Source organism: Cetorhinus maximus, chromosome 22, assembly GCF_964194155.1.
Source record: "Cetorhinus maximus chromosome 22, sCetMax3.hap1.1, whole genome shotgun sequence".
In the NCBI taxonomy this organism is placed as follows: Eukaryota; Metazoa; Chordata; class Chondrichthyes; order Lamniformes; family Cetorhinidae; genus Cetorhinus; species Cetorhinus maximus.
This window is the reverse complement of record NC_135900.1, coordinates 46,515,229-46,539,634: the sequence shown is the minus strand read 5'-3', so window position 1 is coordinate 46,539,634 and position 24,406 is coordinate 46,515,229. Positions and strand designations below refer to the sequence as shown.

The 24,406-nt window shown below is 45.4% G+C and overlaps 1 protein-coding gene across 1 annotated transcript in view; it reads left to right on the top strand.

The window, feature by feature from the left end:
• cacna1c (calcium channel, voltage-dependent, L type, alpha 1C subunit) overlaps positions 1-24,406 on the top strand; it is a 1,337,968-nt gene that overhangs the window by 1,187,316 nt on the left and 126,246 nt on the right. The window contains exons 38-40 of the mRNA XM_078568241.1: positions 8,361-8,457; positions 20,937-21,039; positions 22,733-22,834. Coding sequence (XP_078424367.1) covers positions 8,361-8,457; positions 20,937-21,039; positions 22,733-22,834 — 302 coding nt within the window. The remainder of the gene's footprint in view (positions 1-8,360; positions 8,458-20,936; positions 21,040-22,732; positions 22,835-24,406) is intronic.

Here is a 24,406-nt window from a genome sequence, read left to right as displayed (position 1 = left end):
TGCATTCTTTGTCCTGATCATCTGTCACATATACAATGGCTTAGAGTTTCTGCTCAATTGTGCTTTCTCTTCAGTTTAATTTTCCCAATATCAATGCAAAAGATTTCAGAATTTTAAACACAAATTGCGTTCAGCACAATTCAGGTCCTATGATCTTTTACATTAGCTTTACAAACATCAAGCTAGAAGCAGGCCCCACGCACAAATTTAGCGACACCCCCGAGGTGAATTACTCACCATTGGGGGTTTCTGCTAATTGCACTTGTTTGCAGGTCTTCCAGGATCCTTCAAAAAATTAAGTTTGATCTTTTGGGTGCATCGACATCAATAGGTACATTTTGAAAGTTGTTGAATTTTTTAAATTTTACTAAGAAACCAACTACTGTACCCCAATCTAGCTATAAAATAGCTTTGTATATTTTTTGAAAATGTCATTTTCAGTAATTTAAAATTGGCTTATACAGGTGGTGGATTGGCACTGATTTAAAATGTGTGTTTTTGTCGTAAACCCAGTTCAGCTCTATTAACCTGCCCTGAATAAGCACTCTTAAATATATCAGGGAATATTTTTAAAACAATTCTCTTTCACTTACATTTTAAAACATTGCCCAATTACACTGGTTCATAGCAGATTTTGTGTTTGCTGATATGCAAGTACATTTGAGCAGAAACCAGGGGAAAAAATATTTTCCAAAACAGATGCAATTTTGGATGTATTGTAGCCAAAGTGGACCTTTACATCTACAGCTTTACTTTTTAAAGTAAATTTTACCAGTTTAATTGTTTGGTATTTTACACTTCATGTCTATATTTAAATTTTATTTTAATGTTTTAAAATATTGACTTTTGGCTTCCCTCCTAAAAAAGGGGAGGTGATGGCATAGTGGTGTTATTGCTGAACTCATAATCCAGAAACCCAGGGTAACACCCTGGGTACCTGAGTTCAAATCCCACAGTGGCAGATGGTGGAATTTGAATTTAATAAAAATTTTGAACCAGAAGTCAAATGATGACCATGAAACCATTGACGATTGTTGTAAAAATCTATCTGGTTCACTGATGTCTGACATCCAATCTGTTGTCCTTACCTGGTCTGGTCTACATGTGACTCCAGACCCACAGCAATGTGGTCGAATTGTAAATGGCCTAACACTCAGTCATATCAAAGTCACAAAAAAGGAATGAAACTGGACGGACCACCCAGCATCGAAAAAGGCACCGGAAACGACAATGGCAATCTCAGTCCTATCGATCCTGCAAAGCCCTCCTTACTATTATCTGGGGGGCAGTGCCAAAATTGGGTGAGTTGTCTCATAGTCTAGTCAAGCAACAACCTGACATAGTCATCCTTATCTTTCAGGCAATGTCCCAGACACCACTATCACCATCCCTGGGTATGTCCTGTCCCACCAGCAGAGGTGGCTGCGCAGTGATATACAGTCAGGAGGGAGTTGCACCAGGAGTCCTCAATGTCGTTTCCAGACCCCATGAAGTCTCATGGCATCAGGCCAAACATGGGCAAGGAAGCCTCCTGCTGATTGCCACATACTGCCCTCCCTCAGCTGATGAATCAGTGCTCCTCCATGTTGAACACCACTTGGAGAAAGCACTGAGGGTGGAAAGGGCACAGAATGTACTCTGGGCGCAGGACTTCAATGTCCATCACCAAGAGTGGCTCGGTAGCATCACTACTGACCAAGTTGGACAAGTCCTAAAGGACATAGCTGCGAGACTGGGTCTGCGGCAGGTGGCGAGGGAGCCAACAAGAGGGAAAAACATACTTGACCTCATCCTCACCAATCTGCCTGCTGCAGATGCATCTGTCCATAACAGTATTGGTAGACTAGCGTACAGTTCTTGTGGAGATGATTTCCTGCCTTCACATTGAGGATACCCTCCATCGTGTTGTGTGGCACTACAACGGTGCTAAATGGGAGAGATTTCGAACAGATCTAGCAACTCAAGACTGGGCATCCATGAAGCACTGTGGGCCATCAGCAGCAGCAAAATTGAACTCGAACACAATCTGTGATCTCATGGCCCGGCATATCCTCCACTCTAACATTACCATCAAGCCAGGAGATCAACCCTGGTTCAATGAAGAGTTCAAGAGGGCAAGCCAGGAGCAGCACCTGGCATACCTAAAAATGAGGTGTCAACCTGCTGAAGTGATAACACAGGACCATTTGCGTGCCAAACAGCATAAGCAGCAAGTGATAGACAGAGCTAAGCGATCCCATAACCAACGGATCAGATCTAAACTCTGCAGTCCTGCCACATCCAGTCGTGAATGGTGGTGGACAATTAAACAACTCACCGGAGGAGGAGGGTCCACAAATATCCCAACCCTGAATGATGGAGGAGCCCAGCATATCAGTGCAAAATATAAGGCTGAAGCATTTGCTGCAATCTTCAGCCAGAAGTGCCGAGTGGATGATCCATCTCAGCCTCCTCCGGAGGTCCCCAGCATCACAGATGCCGTTCTCCAGCTCTTGGGGCAACTTTGAATGGGCAATAATTACTGCCTGGCAGTGACACCTACATCCCAAGAACAATTAATGACATATGTGTTTTGAATATAAAATAATAGAAGTTGACTCTTAACTTACAAAGCATTAAAATGTGATATAATGATAAGCATTATTTTATAAGAACAGCTTGCATTTATATAGCACTTTTAACAAAGAAAAATCATCCCAAAATACTTCATGGAGCCATTGTCAGATAAAAAAGGGGAACAAAATGGAAATGAAGATATTACGATGCATGGCCAAAAAGGTAGGTAAAGCAAGGACAATCTTAAAGGAGACCAGGATGGTGGAGCGGCAGGGAGGTTGAGTGAGGGAATTCCAGACCATCGCGCTTATGTAGCTATAGGCACAGGAGCAAAGGGAGGGGTTGCAGAAGAAGCAGAAGTCACAGGAACAGAGAATCGGATTGGAACTGGGAGGTTGTAAGGCCAAAGATGTTATGGAGATAGGGAGGGACAAGATCCTGGTGGAATTTTAGTATGAAGATGGGAATTTTGCATTGGAGGCAACAGAGGACCAGGTGCAGGAACCATTGTAGATCAAGAAAATAGGTGCGATGGGGGAGTGGCATGGGATACAGGCAGCAGAGTTTTGAGTTGAAGTTTACTGAGCACAAAAGCTGAGAAGTTGGCCTGACGAGCATTGGAATAGCCGAGATTGGAGGAACAAAGGCATAGATGAGAGAATAAGCAGCAGTTGAGCAGGGAAGGAGGTGGATGATATTGCAGAAATGAAAGCAGGCAATCTTTGTGCCAAAGAGACATGGGGTCCTAAAATTGCAAGCCAAAAATGGAGTGCGCATACTTCATTTTTAGTAACAGTAAAATCGTGAATCCCTAAAATGAAATGACTGCAATTTCAACCTAGCAGCACTATGGGAGCCAGCTGACAAAAAAAAAGATGGGGGGTGGGGTGGACCGCTCCCAATGACTTCTGCGTGCTCTAAGCCGATCAGCGTTCGTGGAAGAGCGTTAGTCCAGGTTTCCCTGCATTGATCACAAATTTGCAAAGTAGACAAATCGTGATGTAATTCAGCATTTAACACTGATTTGTTGCTCTATCTGCAATTTCATGCTCAGTTCCACTCCCTGAATATGAATTTTGTGTTCAACCACACACAGGCAATCATGTCGGTGAATGCTCGCTATTCTGGCAGCAGTCACAATTGAAATGTGGTCCTTGGGCTCAAACTTCTGACATTGACCACATTGACTATCTGCTTCCATTCTCTTGTAGGAACTTGCCTGGAGGGCCACCTGGCCCCCTGCAGAAAGATGGGGTGGAATATTATCAGTGGCGTGCCATTCCCGATGGCGGAACTGGAAATGTGCGCCACTTCTGCTCTCGTTTTCTCCCATTTCTCACATGATTACAATTAAAACTTAAAATGCCGTCAGTGTGCATTAGTTGCTTTTCAGTGGTGAAACCCGCTGTCAGCTGACAATGCTGCAGTGATGGCCGGGCTATAAAACAGCCTCCTGGCCAAACAGTGAGGCTTTGCATCACAGCCACAACTTTCCTGCCCAAATCCTTTGCCATTCTTATAAGACTTATTAAGAGCACAAAGCTGGCATGAGTGTTTTTTTTAATTTAAATTTCACTTGTAAATAATTCACGTTACATTGGTTTCACTTTACTCATGTGCGCCATTGTTATTTGTTGAGACCAGCTTCGTCAGCGAGCTAAATGAACTGGCATGCCTCATGATTGGCACACACTGATGGTTACAGGGGTGATAGGCTCATTTTCTTATTGTGTATTTTTGTTCATTCTTTATTGAATGTTGATGTCCAGTGCTGTACTTGCTACTCTGTGGGACATGGCTGAACATGCAGGCTCAACTGGTCCTCCCATCTATTCATTGTAAAGGACATTGTCCGAGAACACTCTCAACAGGAATAATTGTAATGTTGTAGGTGAACTCAAAGCCCTGTAAGGACACTGCCAATCAACGGAGATCATAGTGGGATTTTAGTATGAAGGCAGATGATGTGTACCAGGCAGATCAAATCCATGAGGGAAACTTGATCACGCAGTCACAACGATTTTGCAATTTGTATTTTATTTTGAATTGGTATTTAATTTATAAATCTTTTCATGGTGCTAATACTATCAGTAACCTTTGGAAAAACTAAACACACTGCTTGGCCTAGCTTCTCTGGCTAGGTGTAACATCCTAACATCTCTTTGAAATTCAAACTACCCTGATTTATCTAAAAATGCAAACTCTCCTAATCTCACATTCTAAAACTTCAGCCATGCTTATGTATTTAGCATTTCAAACCTAGCTTCTTTTGATGAGTCAGAGCCTCCAGACCAGCTGTCTCCAATTGAAATAAATCCCACCCCCCGCAAACAGAGAAACTATCCAAACCCTATGGTTAATCTTTTTACAATAAATCACAATAATATTATGAGAATTATTATACCTTTGTGACAACCCTGAGATAGAGCCACTGTTAGAAAATAGAGTTAGTTTAAGTAAGTTATATTGGTATTTGTGGGTGTTAGGAATGAGTTTTAGCTTTAAAGTTTAAGTTTGATTTGCATTTCTGTATATATGTTAAGAAAGGTCAAACGGGGTTTTAGTTTCACTTTAAAAAGGTGCTTGCATTTTTAAGGAGGAGCATTACGACTCCTAAAGAGAAGGTAAACAAACAAGGGTAGCAGAATTGGACTGTTGCCTAGCAACAGGGGGCCAGACAGGCAGGTCCCTCCTATAAACACATTCAGAAGAAGAAAGACAGCAGTTTGTTTTGGAGGCTGTTGGAATTCAATTGCTTTGAAGACAGCTGTGAAGCAGAAGCAACCTAGAAGGGGACAGATGGCCAGTTCCAAGCTAAAGGAAAACCCCAAAATCCAGGGGAGTGGTAGAGGAGAAAGTCCAAAGACCTTCTAGCCAAAGGAAGGACAGGAACCTGGAAAAGGTCCTGTTAAGTAAAGTTAAGAATGACATGTAGAGAGAAAGAGAAAAAGACTCCAAACTTCAGATTTAAAGAGACAAAAGCTGTTGAAAGCAGATTTAAAACAAGAACAGCTTGCAAGAGGCAAAAAGGTCCAAAGAGACAACTGAAGTTCTGTAGCTGTTTGCTATGGACATGTGAAGCAATAGTGGTACTGTTGATGGCTGAGTCAGTGAGACAGAGAGTGCGTGGAAGACAGCTTGAATGAATGTGGTGACCCAGGGAAGATGAACACCGGAAGGAGAATTCAAAACCCTGGAGGTGGACCTCTGCAAAGGGCATCTGAGAGAAAGGTTTGGAAAAAGATTCCAAGGTGAGGTCTTGGAGAGTGGAGATTGGCAACCCTTGTGTGAAAGACGGAGTGCAGTGAGACTAGTTGGCTCACGATGTGACAAGCGTCTGGAAGGAGTTGAGAAGTGATCCATAGCATCTGGTTGAGGTGACATTTGTCACTTGGTTTAGGAGTGTGGTGTATCTGACCACAGGTCGCCATCGGTTTCCATGGGCTGTGTACTTACTGTGAACATTAAAGTATAAGATAGCTTTTGTAAATTGTGTTATCCTTACAAATCTGTATAAACCTGTAAAGGTATAGTTGTGGGTGAAGGAGTAGTGTAATATAGTTCATCTTTTCTTGTTGAATAAATGTTTTATTCTTTTGTTAAAAGTTCATCAGCTGACTCCTGTGACACTGTTCAGCAGCTACTCTCCACATATCTAAACAAACAAATAAGTTAGAATCTAACAAGCTGGGTTCCATCCTGGGATCAGGCTTGTCCAGGGGTCATAACAGTCACATTAGGACAGTACTGACATTGCCTTTTGGGCCTTGACTGACTGTCCCCACCACTGTCAGCACACCTAGGCCGCCAAGGCCTTCCTCCATGCTCCTGACCCCATCCTTTGGTCCTCCCTTGGATTCCTCTTCTACTCCTCCATGCCCCTGACCCTACTCTACTCAACTGACTCACCCTTGCCAGTCCCAAGCCTCCATGCAGATTGCCATTTTCCTGCTCCCCTCTCTTATTGTCAGCAAGAAAAACTGCTGACCCCAGAAACAACTGCACAAAGCCAACTGGTGCACGACATATTTAAACAAAAGTAAACCAGGTATGATGAGATTTTTGCAAGATGCTAACTTTATATGTAGGTAGGACTTCATTAAAAAAGGTTTTACGCTAATGAGTACTCATGGTATGCAAGTATATTACAAGTACAAACCCGCCACAGGCCAGTGTGAAGCCTGAGACACCTCAAACACGCTGCTCACTTTTTCTCTGCAACTGAACCTGCCATCAGGAAATCAAAATTTCACATCCTGCCTAATTCAGTCACACTACATGCCACACTTCCTGCTCTTGCAGACTCTATAAAATGCCCCCGAGCTCACTCCTCCTTTCCACCTCCTGCACTGAGGCCCCCAGCACTTCATCGGAGAATGTGGGAGTCTTCTCTCTGACCCACTGCTCCATTTGTCAACTTTCTTCTTGCCTACAAAGTCTCTCTCCCAACCAGCTTCAGCAACTGCTGCAGCCAGAATGAATCCCACCTTTAAGAGGTGCTTTACAAGGTGAAGTTGACTTTAAATGTTGCTAGCTTTACATGAGTCTGGAACCCCTGCTGAGGTGGACTTTAATCTGGCACATTGAGGGGGTCACAAGGTTGTGGGGGGGGGTTAGTACAGTGGCATAAGGTTGCCAGGCCTCCAGGTTTGGCCTGGAGTCTCCAGGAATTGAAGATCAACCTCCAGGACACTGCTGTGTGCAATCCTGTAGAAAAATCAAAGGGACATTAAAAAAAGTGATTTTTTCATTTGTCAGTTTCTTTGAACATTTCTCTTTACTAGATAGAAATATTGAAAATAATGGGGGAAAAGCCTTTTTGACTAACAATCAAGCATTATCCAATTGGGTAGGAAAGCAGTGGGTCATAAGTTAGATATGGTGGACAACTAATGGCTGGACTGTGGGCTCAAGTCATGTGATGAAACCTCCAAGAATACATTTAGTCAAACTTGGCATGCTAGGAGAAGGGGGTCATAAAATAGGGAAGGAAGGCAGGGGATGGAGTGCCTATGGCTTTACTGACTCTGTGCAATTCATTCAGCAGCAGGGAAGACTGAGGATGGCTTTCTAGCCCAGGGACCAATTGAGTAATTAGGTGGCCAACCAAAGGCCTGTTAAGGGACTCTTCCCACTGTCAGCGGTAGAATAGTGGGGTGGGATAGGGACACTTCACCATGTGGGGAGAGTGTCCAATAAAAGCCTGCAGCCTCCCTGTGGGTTCAGGTATGGGGAGGCCCTCCTGATCGGGACACTCTGTGGCTCAGAGAGGGCCTGGCTGATGGGCCCAGTGGGCCTAACCCCCATACCTTTTTCCAGGGGCCATCCATGATGCTGCTGCAGGCTGGATGCAGTCCCAGCAGTGGTCACCACCCCTGGTGGTGCTACTGGGACTGGAGAGCTGCTGGCCCTTTGTTCCTTCTTTGTGTCCTCCTCACACCTTGCTTTCCTACCTGTCTTTATATCATCAGCAAATTTGGCTACAATACACTCGATCTCTTCATTCAAGTCACTAATATTGATCGTAGACAGTTGAGGCCCCACCATAGATCCCTGCGGCACTCAATAGTTCAGTTTGCCAAACTGTTCAGTACCAAGCGATGCTTTCGAAGGTCATGTAGAGCGCTGGAAATTGGTTGCTTGCCAGCTCGTCCACTGCCTTGTCAAAAGGTGATGTGCAGAGAATCAATTAGAAGGAAAAGGGAGAAATTAGCAGAAAGGACAACCCTTACTCTCACAAAAAGGGAAATATTTTTGCATCTTTTATTCAATAATTATATTTGCTGCATTTCATATTGTTGCAGGGGTCGCATCAAGCACTTGGATGTGGTTACACTCCTGAGAAGGATACAACCACCTTTAGGATTTGGCAAGTTATGTCCACATAGAGTGGCCTGCAAAGTAAGTCTTAGTACACTTTGGAAATACTTCTCCCAACCTTCCTACCTGACTCATGAATCATTAGCTAAAGTTGCACCATACAGAAAGATTTTTTTTCATTATTTGTCATGAAATTGTAAATGTGAGAACTAATTTACAATTTTGCTGCAAACAATAACCATAGACGGTTACAACACAGGAGGCCATTCAACCCATCAAGTCTGTTCCAGCTCTCTGCAAGAGCAATTTAATTAGTACCACTATCTTGCCCTTTTCCTGTAGCCCTGAAAATGTTTTCTCTTCAGGTACTTATCCAATTCCCTTTTGAAAGCCACAATTGAATCTACTTCCACCACCCTCTCAGACAGTGCATTCCAGATCCTAAAGACTCAAGGCATAAAAATAAGGTTTTCCTCCTGTTGCCCTTGCTTCTTCACCCAATCGCCTTAAATCTATGTTCTCTGATTCTCAATCCTTCAGCCATTTACAATTTTGGAACAATTTCTCTCCATCTACTCTGTCTAGATGCTTCTTGATTTTGACCACTTCTAACACATCTCCTCGCAAGCTTTACTTCTCTAGAGGGAACAATCTCATCTGCTCCAATCTATCCATGCACTGAAGTCCCTCTTTCCTCTATTGCACACTCTCGAAAGCCTTTGCACCCTTTCTAAAACACAGTACCCAGAATTGGACACAGTACTCCAATTGAGCCCGATTCAATGTTCTTTAAATGTTCATCATGTAGTCTATGGGCTGAATTTTTCAAGCCCCAGAGTGGTAGAAATCGAGGTGAGGAACAGCATTGGGACAGTGCCCAACACATTTCTACTGCTGGGGAAGTTTCCTAGGGGCGAGTCTGGCATGTAGATTCGATGCATGCTGCCATGCAGTGGGCAGCCAATTTGCATATTTAAGGCCCAAATTAGGGGCCAATATTTGCTCCGCACTCTGGCATTTTGCCAGCAGCAGAGTGGCTCTCCCCGCCACCACATTTAGAGGTCACCAAATGAATCCTTGCGGCAGTCTGGCTGGATTTCCCCTTCAATTAGAGGGCTCTGTCTGCTTGACCCTTCTAAAAATATAATTGTTGTCTTTACTACAGGATCACCTCCATTTTGAGCACTGCCTCAGCAGTGTCTACCTTTGTTGGTGGGGCTGCCAAGTTCTCGGGCTTCCAGTTGCATGATTGGGCTAGTAGCATTGGGAGCCTGCCCACCATCTTTAATTGGATGGCACCTTCAATGATTTATGCATGTATACCCCCACTTCTCTCTGTTCATACACCTGCTTTAGAATATACACTTTATCTTATATTGCCTCTACCTATCTTTCCATCCGAGATATATCACTTTACACTTCTTGGCATTAAATTTCATTTACCATGGGCAGAATTTTCCCGTTGGCATGCGGCGTTGGAACCTGCACGCCAATGCGTAAAATGATGCGCGGTGACGTCGGGCAAGCGTCCCAAAGTCACCGCGCGCCATCGTGATATTTTGTTGGGCAGGCGCGCGATGATCTCCGATACACGCCTGCCATTAATTAACGGGCCACTTAAGGCCCTTGAGGCACCAATTGATGGCAATTTTTCTTCAGGTCATCGCACGGGCACAATGGGCAGGTGGGTAGGACACATTTGTATGAACCTCATCCACGGGCGGGTAAGAGGGCTCAGTGGGGTCGCGAGTGTGCTCTGTCAAATATTTATTTTTCAAAGTTATTGACACTTGCCTGTGTGAGCTGCAATACTTCAAAACGCATACCAGCTGCTTGGACTGGACTCACAACCTTCAGGTCAGCACTCTGCAGTGAGTAATCGTTTTTGGGCCTGCAGGTTTCAGGAAGCCTTCCCTTAGCTTGGGAGTGGGAGATGAACTCTCCACTGGATGCACTTCCTCTGAGAAGGAAGGGGGAGGAGACCAGGAGTGCACATTCAGCCTCCAGTGGAGGCACCTTTGGGAGGAGAGGTGCAGGCACAAGGGGTGCAGGGCAAACAGGATGTCCAAGGTGGAAGGGGCCGCAGAGTATACAGGCGGCGAAGCAGCTACCTCAATATGTCTGAGGTGCAATGCTGAAGGAGGCTCCATCTCTCAAGGGAGCCAGTCAGCTATATCTGTCAGATGATTGGGCCTGAGATCTCCGCTAACTGTGTGGATAGACATCCCATGCCACTGGCTCTAAAGATCACAGCCGCCCTCAGCTTCTATGCCTCTGGATCTTTCCAGGGGTCGGTGGGTGATTTTTGCGGTGTCTCCCAATCAGCTGTCCACACTTGTGTCAAGCAGGTTACAGACGCACTGTTCAGGCATGCATTGACCTTCATCCACTACCGTTGGGACCAGGCAAGCCAGACACAGTGAGCTAGAGGCTTCGCAGCGATTGCTGGCTTCCCCCTGTCCAGGGTGCAATGGACTGTACACATGTGGCCATCAAGGCGCCAGCAGGTGAGCCCGGTGCCTTCGTCAACAGGAAGGGCTTCCACTCCATCAACGTGCAGGTAGTGTGTGATCACAGGATGCTGTTTCTATAAGTCTGTTCAAGGTACCCAAGCAACTCCCATGATGGCTACATCCTCAGACACTCTCAGGTGCCGGGGCTCTTCAGCGGTCCAGCCCAGCTGGATGGATGGCTGCTGGGTGACAAGGCCTATCCCCTCATAAGGTGGCTCATGACACCTCTCCACCATCCAAGAACAGAAGCTGAGCAGCGGTACAATAGGAGCCACACCTCCAGAAGGGCTGTGGTGGAGAGAACCATCGGTCTTTTCAAAATGCACTTCCGATGCCTGGGCCGCTCAGGAGGTGCACTCCAGTACCCCCCAGATCATGAGTGGCTGATAGCGGTTGCATGCTGCGCTCTCCACAATCTTGCGCTGGAAAGGGGGGACGCTATGGACAAAGAAGATGTAGACACAGTGGCTGCGGCTGCACACGATGAGTCCAGCAGTGAGGCCGAGGATGAGCATGCACAGGGAAATGCTGAAGGGGTAGACGCTGACCCGGGCATACTCCAGGGAGGCAGGGACACACGGGAGGCCTTAATCCAACGAACCTTCAGCTATCACACCACGTATGGACTTCCAGGACAAGCCTAGGCTGCAGGCTCTATACCCGATACCTGAGTGCAAAATCTGCCTGGATAGGAACACTAACTAAGGGCCTTATCAATAAAGCTGAATGTCCCACAAATCATTCATCACATTATTGGTAACCATCCACCTGCAGAAGGAAAGAGGCACCCTCAGCCATGGTGACATGTCTGAATTTGATAACAGGGCAGAAGGAATTTAAGAGAACAAAATGACAAAGGTGTTCAACATCACACCAACTCATAAAGACCTCATTGCGGGCCAACACAAAAGCATCAGTGATAAACCCATGGTGTGCCTAAGGTGCCTTATGTTTACATTTTCTGGTGCTACATCTTGGTGCTGCCCCCTCGCTGGGACTGGCATCTGAGACAGCCTGCTCACTCTGCTGTCCTGTTGGCCTCTGACCTTGGTGGTGTCCTCTGACCCGTGGAGCCTGTGCTTGCCCCGCCTGGGAGGGACCTGCCAGTTCCACAGCTGGTATCTCCCCAGTCGCCACAGCCTCATCGGATGCAACGGTCACTGGCAGAGGGGAGGAGGAGCTGCCGCCCTCATCTGGAGCACCCTGAGAGGAGCCCACAGAGACGACAGGCAGCTGCTGTGCCGACGTGATGTCACTTCGAACCTCCCTGCTCACCATGGATGGATGAGCACCGAGCTGGGAAACTTGCTGCTCAGACTGGTATTGACCAGCTGAGCTCAATGCCGATGTGAGGGCTTGCTGGTTTGAGCGCATCCCCAGGAAGCCCTGATTGGTCTCCTGGAGGAGCCTCTCCACGAGAGTTTCCACTCTCTCTATGGAGGATGCATAGCGCTTGGCCATGAGGCTCATTGCATCGGCGATGGTCCATGTAGACTCCTCCACCACGGACACCAAGCCAAGCATCGCCTCATGTATCTCCACTGGATGCTCCCGCACACCCTGCTGCATTTCCTGCGTTTGCTGTGTCGCAGACGACTCCAGAGGCCCATCATCAGCCACCGACTGAGCGTGTGCCTGGTCCCCTGCAGTCCTCCAATTGCTGGCGCCATGAGCACTCTCTGTCTCCGCCAGCTCCTCCAGCGACTGTGAAGTGCCCTCACCACTGTGCTCCGCGACACTAGTTGATGATCTAATTCCCACCGAGGTGCTAGTATCTGCGCTGGTGTCTGCCTGGCAGAGATGGTGTCACGCTGGTGAGCTGGAGACTTCAGGGCCCTCAGGTGTGAGAGGGGACCTCTGCTGCTCCTTCTCCCAGCCCTGCTCTGCTGATGCTGAAAGGAAGAACAAAGACATTTGATTAGTTAACGTGGAGACAGTGTCAATGTGCATCCCTGTCCCCCGGATCATTATGCGCTCATCCTTCCGTAAGCAATGGTCAAGCCATGTTGCAAATATCAATCACTGAACATTCAGCACTGCCATGGCTGTTGGGAGAACAATGGCGACCTCAGTGTTGGGCACACATACCTGCTCATGGCACCACAGCCTCACTGACACCGGTGGACCTGGGCGCAGGGCACCTCTCCAGATCTAGGGCCTCCTGCTCGAATTGGCTAAGCATCGCCACCTGGTCCGCCAGTCCTCACCTGCTCGGCAGCATTATGTGCATTCTTTTCCTGAAAAGGAGAGAAGAGCGTTGATTAGTGCTACTTGTACCTGGATTTTCTTCGCGGATGGCCCACCTCAACCAGAATGGGACATTGCAGGGTGCCAGTGCCTCCTCACCACTCTGCTGCCGAACATTAACACAAAGGTGCTAGGCCTGTCCCACCTCCCCCCCTTGGCCAAATGTTGCCCACATCATATTAGGCACCACAAGGTCTAACCTTCCATAGCAAGGAGGCGCAAGCATGTGGAGTGCAGAGGGCAGCAGATCGATCAGTGCCACACCACCTTGAAGTTCCCCTCCCAGCATGTCATCACCCTTTGACATGTCCTGGAGTTCCAGCACTGTGCCTTGGTGCAGCTCCTCCAGGTTGCTCCCAAAACAGTCATGTGGGTCACAGTGTACCACATGCTGCGGGTGCAGAACCCATCTCATCACTGCCCTCTTAGGGTGACCTCGGCATAGGCAATATCTGCTGGCCCACCCAGCGAAGGACACATGCCATCAATGATTTAATGCAGTCACTACACTCAGACTTGGTGGGGGCGCGGTGGCGTCAGGGGGGAAAGCCTACCTGCTGAGTTAAGTGACCAATGCCAACATGGTACTCACCCTTCCTGAGCGCTTGCGGTACTGGATTCACGTGCGTCGTACCACGTTGTGAGAGCTCACTATCTCTGCCACCTCCTCTCAGGCACATTTGATCATGTGGGGGCCTCCTCTTCCCGTCCTGGGGTACGAGGACCTCCCGCCTTGCTGCCACCTCCTCAAGGAGGGCAGCAAGGCAAACGTCCAAAAAACGAGGGGCACAGTGCTCCCCTGCCCTACCCTCCTGCCTGGCCTGCCCACCAGCAGCGCTCGGGGGAGCCCTTCCAGTCGCCATGTTTGACAGCCTTTGAAAGGCTGCAGCAGCATTTTTAAACAGGCCACCGGGTCTCCATTGGACCCAGCAGTCATTGCAGACCCGCCGCCGCCTGCCCACTCCCGCTGTCCTCGGGAGTCGCAGTTCACGCTGGGCGGGCCTTAATTGGCCCACCCGCTTAAAATGGCAGCGCGGACCCGATCGTGGGCGACGATCAGGTCCACACCCGCCCGTGCCCGCTCCCGCTCCCACTTCACCCGCCCGCCAGGCAGAAAATTCTGCCCCATGTGTCTGCCCATTCCTCCAGCCTGTTTATGTCCTCTTGATGTCTATTACTATCATTTTCACAACTCATAATAGTTCCAAGTTTTGCATCACCTGCAAATTTTGAAATTGTGCCCTCTGCACTCAAGTCTGGGTCATTAATATATATCAAGAAAAGCAGCAGTCCTAGTAACAACCCCTGGGAATCCCACTGTATACCTTCCTCCAGTCTGCAAAAACAAACCATTCACCAACACTCTCTGTTTTCTGACAGTCAGACAATTTTGTATCAATGCTGCCACTGTGCATTTTATTCCATGGGTTTCTAATTTGCTGGAAAGCCTATTATGTGGCAGTGCATCAAATGTCTTTTGGAAGTCGATACAGACGACATCAACTGCATTACCTTAAAACTCTCTCATTACCTCACGAAGAAACTCAATCACACTATTTTTCTATAACAAATCTGTGGCTAGCTTTCCTTGATTAATCCACACTTATCCCAGTGACTGTTAATTTTGTCCTGAATTATTATTTCCAAAATCTTTTCAATCACTGAATTTAAACTGACTGGCCTGTTGCTGAGTTTATCCTTACACCTTTTTTGAACAATATTTGTGTAATATTTCGAATTCTTCAGTCCGCTTGCATCACCCTCCATATCTAAGGAGGATTGGAAGCAAGCACGAAGACAGCAGCTGGTCACTGAGTGCAGCTAGCCACGGAGTGTGAGCTTGGAAATTTGGTAAGTGAGGGAATTCGGTACAGTAAGGGAGGAAGTACTGTTCTTTTAAGTAGCTACCTTAATATTGATTTTAAAAGAGCGCAGAGAGCAGAAGATCAGTTTAAAAAAGCTAGGGCAGCTCAGTCTGTGGACTGGCTGTGTTCTGAGAAAAATTCAAAGTGTGATGTTACTTGGAAACAGATAGGTGGTTGGTTGGTGAGATTTCTCATCTATCTTTCAAAACTTGAATAATTTAATAGTAATTGTAAGGTTTTATTAGTAGTAAGATTTACTAGCAGCAGCAAAGCTTATTAGGAGAAATAAGGTCTAGTTTCCTAGTCTCCAGGTTTATAATAAATAGTCTGTAAAGTAAAGTCAAGGCACAGTAGGGCAGCTTGGCCACGTGGAATGCCCATCCTGTAACATGTGAAAAATCGTGGATCATTTCTGTGGCCTAGGCAACCACATGTGCAAAAAGCATCACCAGCTGCAGAAACATGAGTTCTGGGTTTGAGAACTTGAGCAGCGGCTGGAGTTACTGTGGAGCATCCGCAAGGCTGAGAACTCTGAAGATAGCGTATTTAAGGAGGTGCTTAAGAGATTACAGGCAGAGAGGGAATGAGTAACCGCCAGACTGTCTAGGAGGACCAGGCAGGTAGTGCAGGAGTCCTCTGAGTCCATCTTGTTCATTAACTGGTTTTCCATTTTGGATATTGGTGAGGGCGATGGTTCCAAGTTTGCTGATGACAGAAAACTAGGGCCAAGACTTTACAGTCAGCATGTGGAGACGGGCCTGACACACCGGCATGTAAAATGACGAGCAATGACATCGGGCATGGGTCCCGACATCGTCGCGCTGTCTTGCAATGTTTCATTTGGCCAATAATTGATAGACCTATTAAGGTCACTAAGTAATTAATATCAAGTTTATGCTGCTCGTCCAACCTAACGGTTGGTGGGCAGGCAAAAAGGCTAAGCGGCCTTTACATTTTATAGGAAATCGCATCCACGAGTGGGATGAGGTTTCCTAAAGCTTTTACGAATTAAATGAAAAGTTTTTCTGAAAAATAAAAACATAAAAACACAAAATGGATTTGGTAAACGAAGGTCTTGCCTCACAAACTTGACTGAATTCTTTGAGGAAGTGACAAGAAGGGCTGATGAAGGTAGTGCAGTGGATGTTGTGTACATGAATTTTAGCAAGGCATTTGACAAGGTCCCACATGGCAGATTGGTCAGGAAAGTAAAAGCCCATGGGATTCAGGGTAATGTGGCAAACTGGGTAAAAGGTTGGCTTTGTAACAGGAAACAAAGGGTAATGGTCGATGGATGCCCTTGCAAATGGAAAGTTGTCTCAAGTGGTGTTCCACAGTGTTCAGTGTTGGGACCCTTGCTGTTTGTGTTATATATTAACGATTTGGATGTGAACATGGGGGGCACGATTGGGAAACTTACAGATGACACAAAGATTGGCCGAGTAGTGGATAGTGTAGATTATAGCCATAATCTCCAAAACGATATAGATGGGTTGGTGGAGTGGGCGGTAAAGTGGCAGATGGATTTTAACATAGAGAAGTGTGAGGTCATACATTTAGAGAGGTCAAACAGTTACAGGGATTACACAATAAATGGGAATATAGTAAGAGGGGTAGATGAAGTGAGAGATCTTGGCGTACAAGTACGCAGGTCCATGAAGGCAGCAGTTCAAGTAGACAAGGTTGTAAAGAAGGCATATGGAATGCTCTCCTTCAGTGGCAGAGGTATAGAATATAAAAGTAAGGATATAATGTTGGAATTGAATAAAACACTGGTGAGGCCACAACTGGAGTATTGTGTGCAGTTCTGGTCACCACATTACAGGAAGGACGTAATAGCTCTGGAGAGAGTGCAGAGGATGTTTACTAGAATGTTGCCAGGGTTAGAAAAGTGTAGCTACGAGGAGACATTGGATAGGTTGGGGTTATTTTCTTTGGAACAAAGAAGGCTGAGAGGTGACTTGATTGAGGTGTACAAAATTATGAGGGGAATAGATAGAGTGGACAGGATAAAATTGTTTCCCTTGATGGAGAATTCTAGAACCAGGGGACATAGATTCAAGATAAGTTGCAGAAGGTGTAGGGGGGACATGAGGAAGAACTTTTTTACACAGAGGGTAATGGGTGTCTGGAATTCGCTGCCCAAGTTGGTGGTAGAGGCAAAAATTTTAAACTCTTTTAAAAAGTACCTGGATCTGCACCTTAAATGCTGTATGCTGCAGGGCAATGGGCCGGGTGCAGGAAGATGGGATTAGAAAGGGCACCTGGGTGTCCTCAGGCTTGCATGGACAAGATGGGCTGAATGGCCTCCTTCTGTGCTGTAACTTTTCTATGGTTCTATGTTCCTTCTCATGTGACACAGTCACATGATGGGACATGTTTCATTAAATTTTTATTGAATTTATTTATTGTTTTCAAAAACGCTTCAGTCTCCCTGAGGCAGCTCTGTACCTCAGGGAGATTGAAGCGCTCTTACGCGCACATGCACAAAAGAACAATGGAACCGACTCTCCCTCTTCCCTCTGCCTACACTACCTTAATTGGCCCACCCATGTAAAATGGCGGCGCAGAGACGATCACGGGCGGCAGTCAGTTCCGCAACCGCCTCTGCCCACTCCCCCCGAGCCCTCCTGACATGGGAAAAATTCAGGCCTAGGTTGTGACGAGGGTGCAGAAGGCTTCCAGGGGATTTAGACAGGCAAAGTGAATGGGCAAGAACATGGCAGGTGGAATATAATGTGAAAAAATGCGAAGTTATTGGCTTTGATAGGAAAAACTGAAATGCGGAATATTTCTTAAATAGTGTGAGATTAGGAAGTGTTGATGTCCAAATGGGCCTGAGTGCCCTTGTTCATGAATCAATGAAAGCTAGCATGCAGGTGCAGCAAGTATTTAGGAAGGCAAGTGGTATGTTGGCCTCTGTTGCAAGTGGATTTGAGTGCAGGAGTAAAGATGTCTTGCTGCAATTGTATAGAGCCTTGGTGAGACCATACCTGTCGTATTGTGTGCCATTTTGGTCTCCTTACCTAAGGAAGGGTATACTTACCATAGAGAGAGTGCAACAAAGGTTCACCAGACTGATTCCCAGGATGACAACACTCACCTGTGGAGAGATCGAGGAGACTGAGCCTGTATTTTTTAGAGTTTAGAAGAATGAGAAGCGCTTTCATTGAAACATACAAAATTCTTACAGTACTTGACAAGATCGGTGCAGGAAGGATGTTTCCCCTGGCTGAGTGGGGGGGTCTAGAACCAGGGGACACAGTCTCAGAATAAAAAGTAGTCCATTTAGGACTGAGATGAGGAGGAATTTCTTCATTCAAAGAGTGGTAAATCTTTTGAATTCGCTACTCCAGAGGGCTGCAGAGGTTCAGTCATTGAGTAATTGAGTATGTTCAAGACAGAGATCAATAGATTTCTAGATAGTTAAGACATCAAGGAATATGGGGATAGTGTAGGAAGATGGTGTTGAGGTAGAAGATCAACCATGATTTATTTGAATGGCGGAGCAGGCTCGAGGTGTTGAATGGCCTACTCCTGCTCCTATCTCCTATGTTCCTAAGATTATGGCCAGTACATCCACATTCTCCATCCTCAATTCTCTCGGCATTCTTGGATGCATCCCTTCCAGTCCTGGTCACTTAGCAAGTTTTAAGTACAACCAGTCTTTACAATACCTCCTCTTTATCAATTTTAACTCATCCAATATCTCAACTACCTCCTCATTCACTAGGACTCTACTAGCAGTACTCATTTAGCACCTAGGCCATGCGCTCTGTCTTTCCTGCGTAAATCCCCATTTTGGTCCCTAGTCTGCTCACTTCTCCTTTTATAACCGTTTTACTATTTAGTTGCCTATAGAGGACTTTCAGAGTCCCTTTAACGTTAGCTACCATTTTCTTTCAATGCTCTCTCTTTGCCTCTCCAATTCCCTTTTCACTTCCCCCTATGAACTTTCTATATTTAGCATGGTTGTCACTTGTATTATCAATTTGACATCTGTCATTAACACCCTTTTTCTGCTTCACCTTACTTTCTATCACTTTCACCATCTAGGAAGCTCTGGCTTTGTTTGCCCTCTTGTGCAAATGTAATTCAACAGTACCCACACCATCTCTCTTTAAACATAGCACATTGTTCTGTTACAGTTTTGCCTGCCAATCTTCCATTCCAATATACCAGAGATAGGTCTGTTCTCAACCCACTGAAATTGGCCCTCTTCCAATTGAGTATTTTTACTCTAGATTTCTCTTTGTCCTTTTCCATAGCCAATTTATACCTTATGAAACTATGATCATTGTTCTTTAAATGTTCCCCTACTGACATTTGATCCACTTAACTCACCTCATTCACCAAATCCATGTCTACATTTTGACGAAAATGTACCAGTCAAGAAGATTCTCCTGGACACACTTCAGAAATTCTTCTCCCTCTCTGCCCTTTACACTATTATTATCCCTGGCTGTATTAGGATAATTAACTTCCCCCAATATCACTACTTCATAGTTCTTGCATCTCTTTGTAATGTTTCTACAAATTTGCTCCTCCATGCCTTTCCTGCTATTTGGCAGCTGATGGAACTTTCCCAGTAGAACAATGGCACTTCTTTTCTTTCTTAGCACTAACCAAATAAATTCTGTCCTTGACGCCTCTAGGACATCCTCTCTCTCTAACACTCTAATATTCTCTTTAATCAATATTGCCAACCCTCCTCTTTTCGATCGTCACTATTTTTCCTGAACATCTTGTATCCCAGAATATTTAGTACCCAGTCCTCTCATTTTATAAACCAGGTATTCATTATTGCCACAACATAATATTCCCATGTGCCTATTTACAGCTGCAGCTCACCAACCCTTATTTACTGTACTACATGTGTTTACATACATGCACTATAAACCTGAGTTAGAGTTTACTGTATTCCCTCTTAGCCTAACCCCACATCATACCTTACTATTTCTTACCCTAATGCTATCTGTCTCTCCGGATCTTTTGGACATCTTTTTTCTCTTTTCTAGTGCTGCATCCTGGTTCCTGTCCACCTGCCAAATTGTCTCATAAGGGGAATCTTATGGAAGCGACAGGGGCATAGGCTGCCGCTGAAGAGCCAACGAGACCCCTGCCTCCCTTCTTTTCGATAAGGCCCGCTACATCTTGAGCCACTCAAGCACTTAGCAGGCCAGCGGCAGGCCTTCCTGGGAATCAAGGATGCCAGGGGCAGAAAACCCACCCACCGAGAGCCTGCAGCTCTTAAATACTCAGCAACATCACTGAGGAGGCGGTGGCTGCTGCCAGTACGACACCCAACCAAGGCCTCAGACCGAGGTGGGACCCGGCCAGAGATGAGTGATGGTGGGAAGGTGGTCATGGGGTCAGGGTCGAAGGGGAAGGGGGGAGGGGTTCAGCAGCAAGGGTTGAGAGTGAGGTTCAGTAAGCCATATTATTTGTTCTTTCATGCACCACATATGCTTCATAACATTTGAGCATGAAAAATCAGCTAGGTGGAGCACCTGAATGAAAATCGGATGACGAGGATCAGACACAAATTAGGAAACCCACCTGATTTTCCATCTATTCATTTACATATACAGTTCCTACTGTTTGATTTCCTTCTGGGTGCTCTGCCCAAGCTATTCTATATGCCCAAATACAATAACAGGAAAATTTGTATAAGTAACTCTAAGTGAAGAAATTATTTCTCTTGATCATAACTGCTTTAGTTTTCTTATTCTGGTTTTCTTATCCTTGTTTTGAATAAAATCTTATTGATTTCCTTCATTATTTTTAAATCTGAATTATGCCAGCTCTTAACTTTCGATTTTCCATTGAGTATATGTTTAGTTTCCTTAGTATAACTTCAATACCTCACTGATGTAAAATCTGGAATCATCTTTATGACATTTCAGTAAGCCTTATTATTTGTTCTTTCATGCAGCGTTTGGTATCCATGAATATGCCTTTAAACAGTGATGGCACAGTCATGTTCAATGCAACTCTCTTCGCTTTGGTTCGAACTGCGTTAAGAATCAAAACTGAAGGTACAATATCTTAGAATATTTAACAGTTTGTCTAGTTTCAGATCTGTAAGTTATGATGACCTTTAATGTTGGTGAGGTGCCTGCTTTGGGGCATCTATTTCTAAATCGTTATTTTGAAGGGGACAAAATAAGATTACGCCCAGATCTTCTGGTCTCAAGTTAGTCCCAAACTGACATACCTCAGAAGAAATGCCATGGGACCCCTCAGAAGTCCCAACTCAAGGATTCCATGGAAATTGCCCAGGAAGTTTGAACTTCTGATGGGCAATTCCCTTGGTCCCTGAACTCCTAAAGAAAATCTCCAACTCTGAGTTAGATTTGGAGACTGTGGACTGTTTCAACTTACTTACCTAGGTAGTTACCCAGGAAATGTTTATCAGGAAAAAACCTGATCTAACACCTGGTTAACTGCAGAACTAACCCCCTCCAATCACTCACACCGACCCTCCCCCCAACTGCCCCCCTGACACCCTGACTCGCCCGACCCAACCTGACTAGCTCCCACCACTCAACTCCCCCCAACCCTCTGACTGCCCCACAGACCGGACCTGATTAGCCCCTGACCCAACAAGACTACCCCTGGACCCACATACCCACTCACCCACCTACGTACCTACCACTCTATCCACCTCACCCACCTACCACCCTAACAACCTGCCACCCTACCCACCTCACCTACCTACCACCCTAACAACCTGCCACCCTACCCACCTCACCTACCTACCACCCTTCCCACCTGGCACCCTACCCATCTGCAATCCCACCTTCTTACCTCCTACTCCCTTACTCACTCCCCTTACCCATTTAGCTTATACACTTACCTTCACTCCTTAGCTGTTTCAAATCATCATTGGGATATTTGACTCTTTACTTATTGATATATGACAGCCAGTGCCGTAAAAAGGGGGCATGTTTCTACGCAGATTCTCTGCGCTGCTCCCTACAAGGTTTGCTGCACTAGGTTGTATGTGAAAGATTCTGCATCAAAAGATTGCCCTGAAATATAGCTGGAAGTTAAGTGTGCATTTTTTTGTCTGATTGGAAGATCTGGGCGTACATCCTTTAGAGAGGGGAAATCACTGGAGGGAAATTTCAATTGTCAGCTGTATGTGCCTTGCCTGAAAGATGGACGACTAACAGAGGAATATCTGGCAGAGAACTTGGACATATGTCTGCCTAATTCAAATTTCAGGAAGACCTTTAAGTGGGCACCCAGCATTCCTGTCTAAAGCAGATGGGAGGCTGTTTAAATACGCAGATTGGGGTCCCGCAGCACTTGAAGGTGAAGGCCATTCAAAAAATGTTAGTTTTTGTGTTTTGAAAGACCATTAAGACAAAAACTTTCCAGCCTGCTGCTGGCCCATTCTCAATTAAACTCCCCCACCCCACCAACTAAAGGCCCTACCTGCAGCCATCTTGGTGCAGAAGCTAGATGATTTTCAGGAGCAGTAAACCTGCAGATCACCCATTTGACATTGGTAATATTCAAAGGAGGTTCGAACCAGAAAATAGTTCAGTCCTCCTGACACAGTGATGATATTATGTCCGTTTTGGGCATGAACAGAAAATCTCCCCCCACCATCATTACCCCACTTAAAAGTTACAGGTAAGAGGGAATTGTTCGGTGAATTGAGTTAGATTCTGGCTTTAACTCCAGGACCAATGTTTAAAAAGCAATGTCCTATCTAAACAGGGAATTTGGAACAAGCAAACGAAGAGCTTCGAGCTATTATCAAGAAAATCTGGAAACGCACAAGTATGAAGTTGCTGGATCAAGTTGTGCCTCCAGCAGGAGGTGAGCACTCTCCAAATATGAAACAGCTTGAAAAATAGAAGCTGTTGTCTTGTAATAACATATAATTAACTGACCATATGATGAAGCATGACATAATAACAAGATAACACTTGAGATAGTTGATAGGCAAATGGCTTCTAGGAGTAATTCAGAAATTGTCCCAATTTCTTGATGATGATAATGATTGATCTATCCACAAAAGAAACAGAAAATCATAAAATAGCAGCACAGAAGGAGACCATTCGGCCCATTGAATCTGTATCGACTCTTTTGAAGAGCAATGAAGTTATTCCCACTCATCCCATAACACTGCAATGTTATTTTCTTCAAGTATTTATCCAATTACCTTTTGAAAGCTACTATTCAATGTGGTTGCATCACCTTATCAGGCATTCTATATCCTAACCATTTGTTGCGTGGAAAAGATTTTTCTCATGTTGCCTCTGATTCATTATCAAATACATCTTACATTTATGCCCTCTAGTTATTGATCTTTCTGACAATGGAAACAATTTCTCTTTACTCTATGCAAACCCGTCACGATTTTAAGATTTTTTTATCAACTTACCTCTTAGTCTCCTCTACTGTAAAGGAGAACAAGCCCAGCTTTCCATTTTATCCATGTAACTAATTCTTCATGCCTGGAACCATTCCATTACATTTCCTCGGTTCTGTCTCCAAAGCTTTCATGTCCTTCCTAAGTAATGGTGCCCAGAATTTGAAGCAATACTCCAGCTAGGGCCTTTTGAGGGTTAGCATAATCCTAGTTTTTATACACTATGCCTCTATGTGTAAAGCCGAAGATCGCATAACATTATTAGCTGCCTGATAACCTGTTTTGCTGCTTTCAAAAAGTTGTGCACAAACACCACTAGGTTACTCTGTTCTTGCACCCTGCCTTAAACCTGTACCATTTAGCTTCTATTGCCTCTCTTCATTCTTCTTACAAAAATGTATCATCTCACACTTTTCTGTATTGAATTTCAATTGTCATGTGTCTGTGTGGTTAACACAACAGTACTAGGATCTCTCAGGTTTGCTTTAAGACAAGTTTCAAGTGTACTGACATTTTGAGTGCAAAATTCTGATCAGTAGTGCTGCTGAAGCCTATGTTAATTTTTGCCTTTCAACTGTTTTGGCAGACTTCTGTTTTGTGAGCAGTAGCCCTCATGAGCAAGAGCATTCTACGTCTGATATTGATATCAAACTGACCTATACATACAAACAGTTGTGGCTGAAATTCCCCTGTTGTTCTTTCAGACTCTCACTACAATCTTGTCAGAAGCCCACAGTAAATGCCACAAACTCCACCAGAGACTTAATTACTAGGTCTCAGCTATGGACCAAAATTTCCAGGATGGCTTTGTGGGATTGGACCTTTCACCCACCCCTACAAAATCACCTATGGTGGGAGTTCCCATGCCTCAGCCTTAAGGAATCCAGGATAACATTGGAGGTTAATGAGTCAAATGCAAAAAAGGGTGCCTGTTACTTGAAAGATGGAAGTGGGACATCCTTTGGCGCCCAGGCCAAGGAAGTTTCCACCCAGGGACTTTTTTTCCTTCATGAATG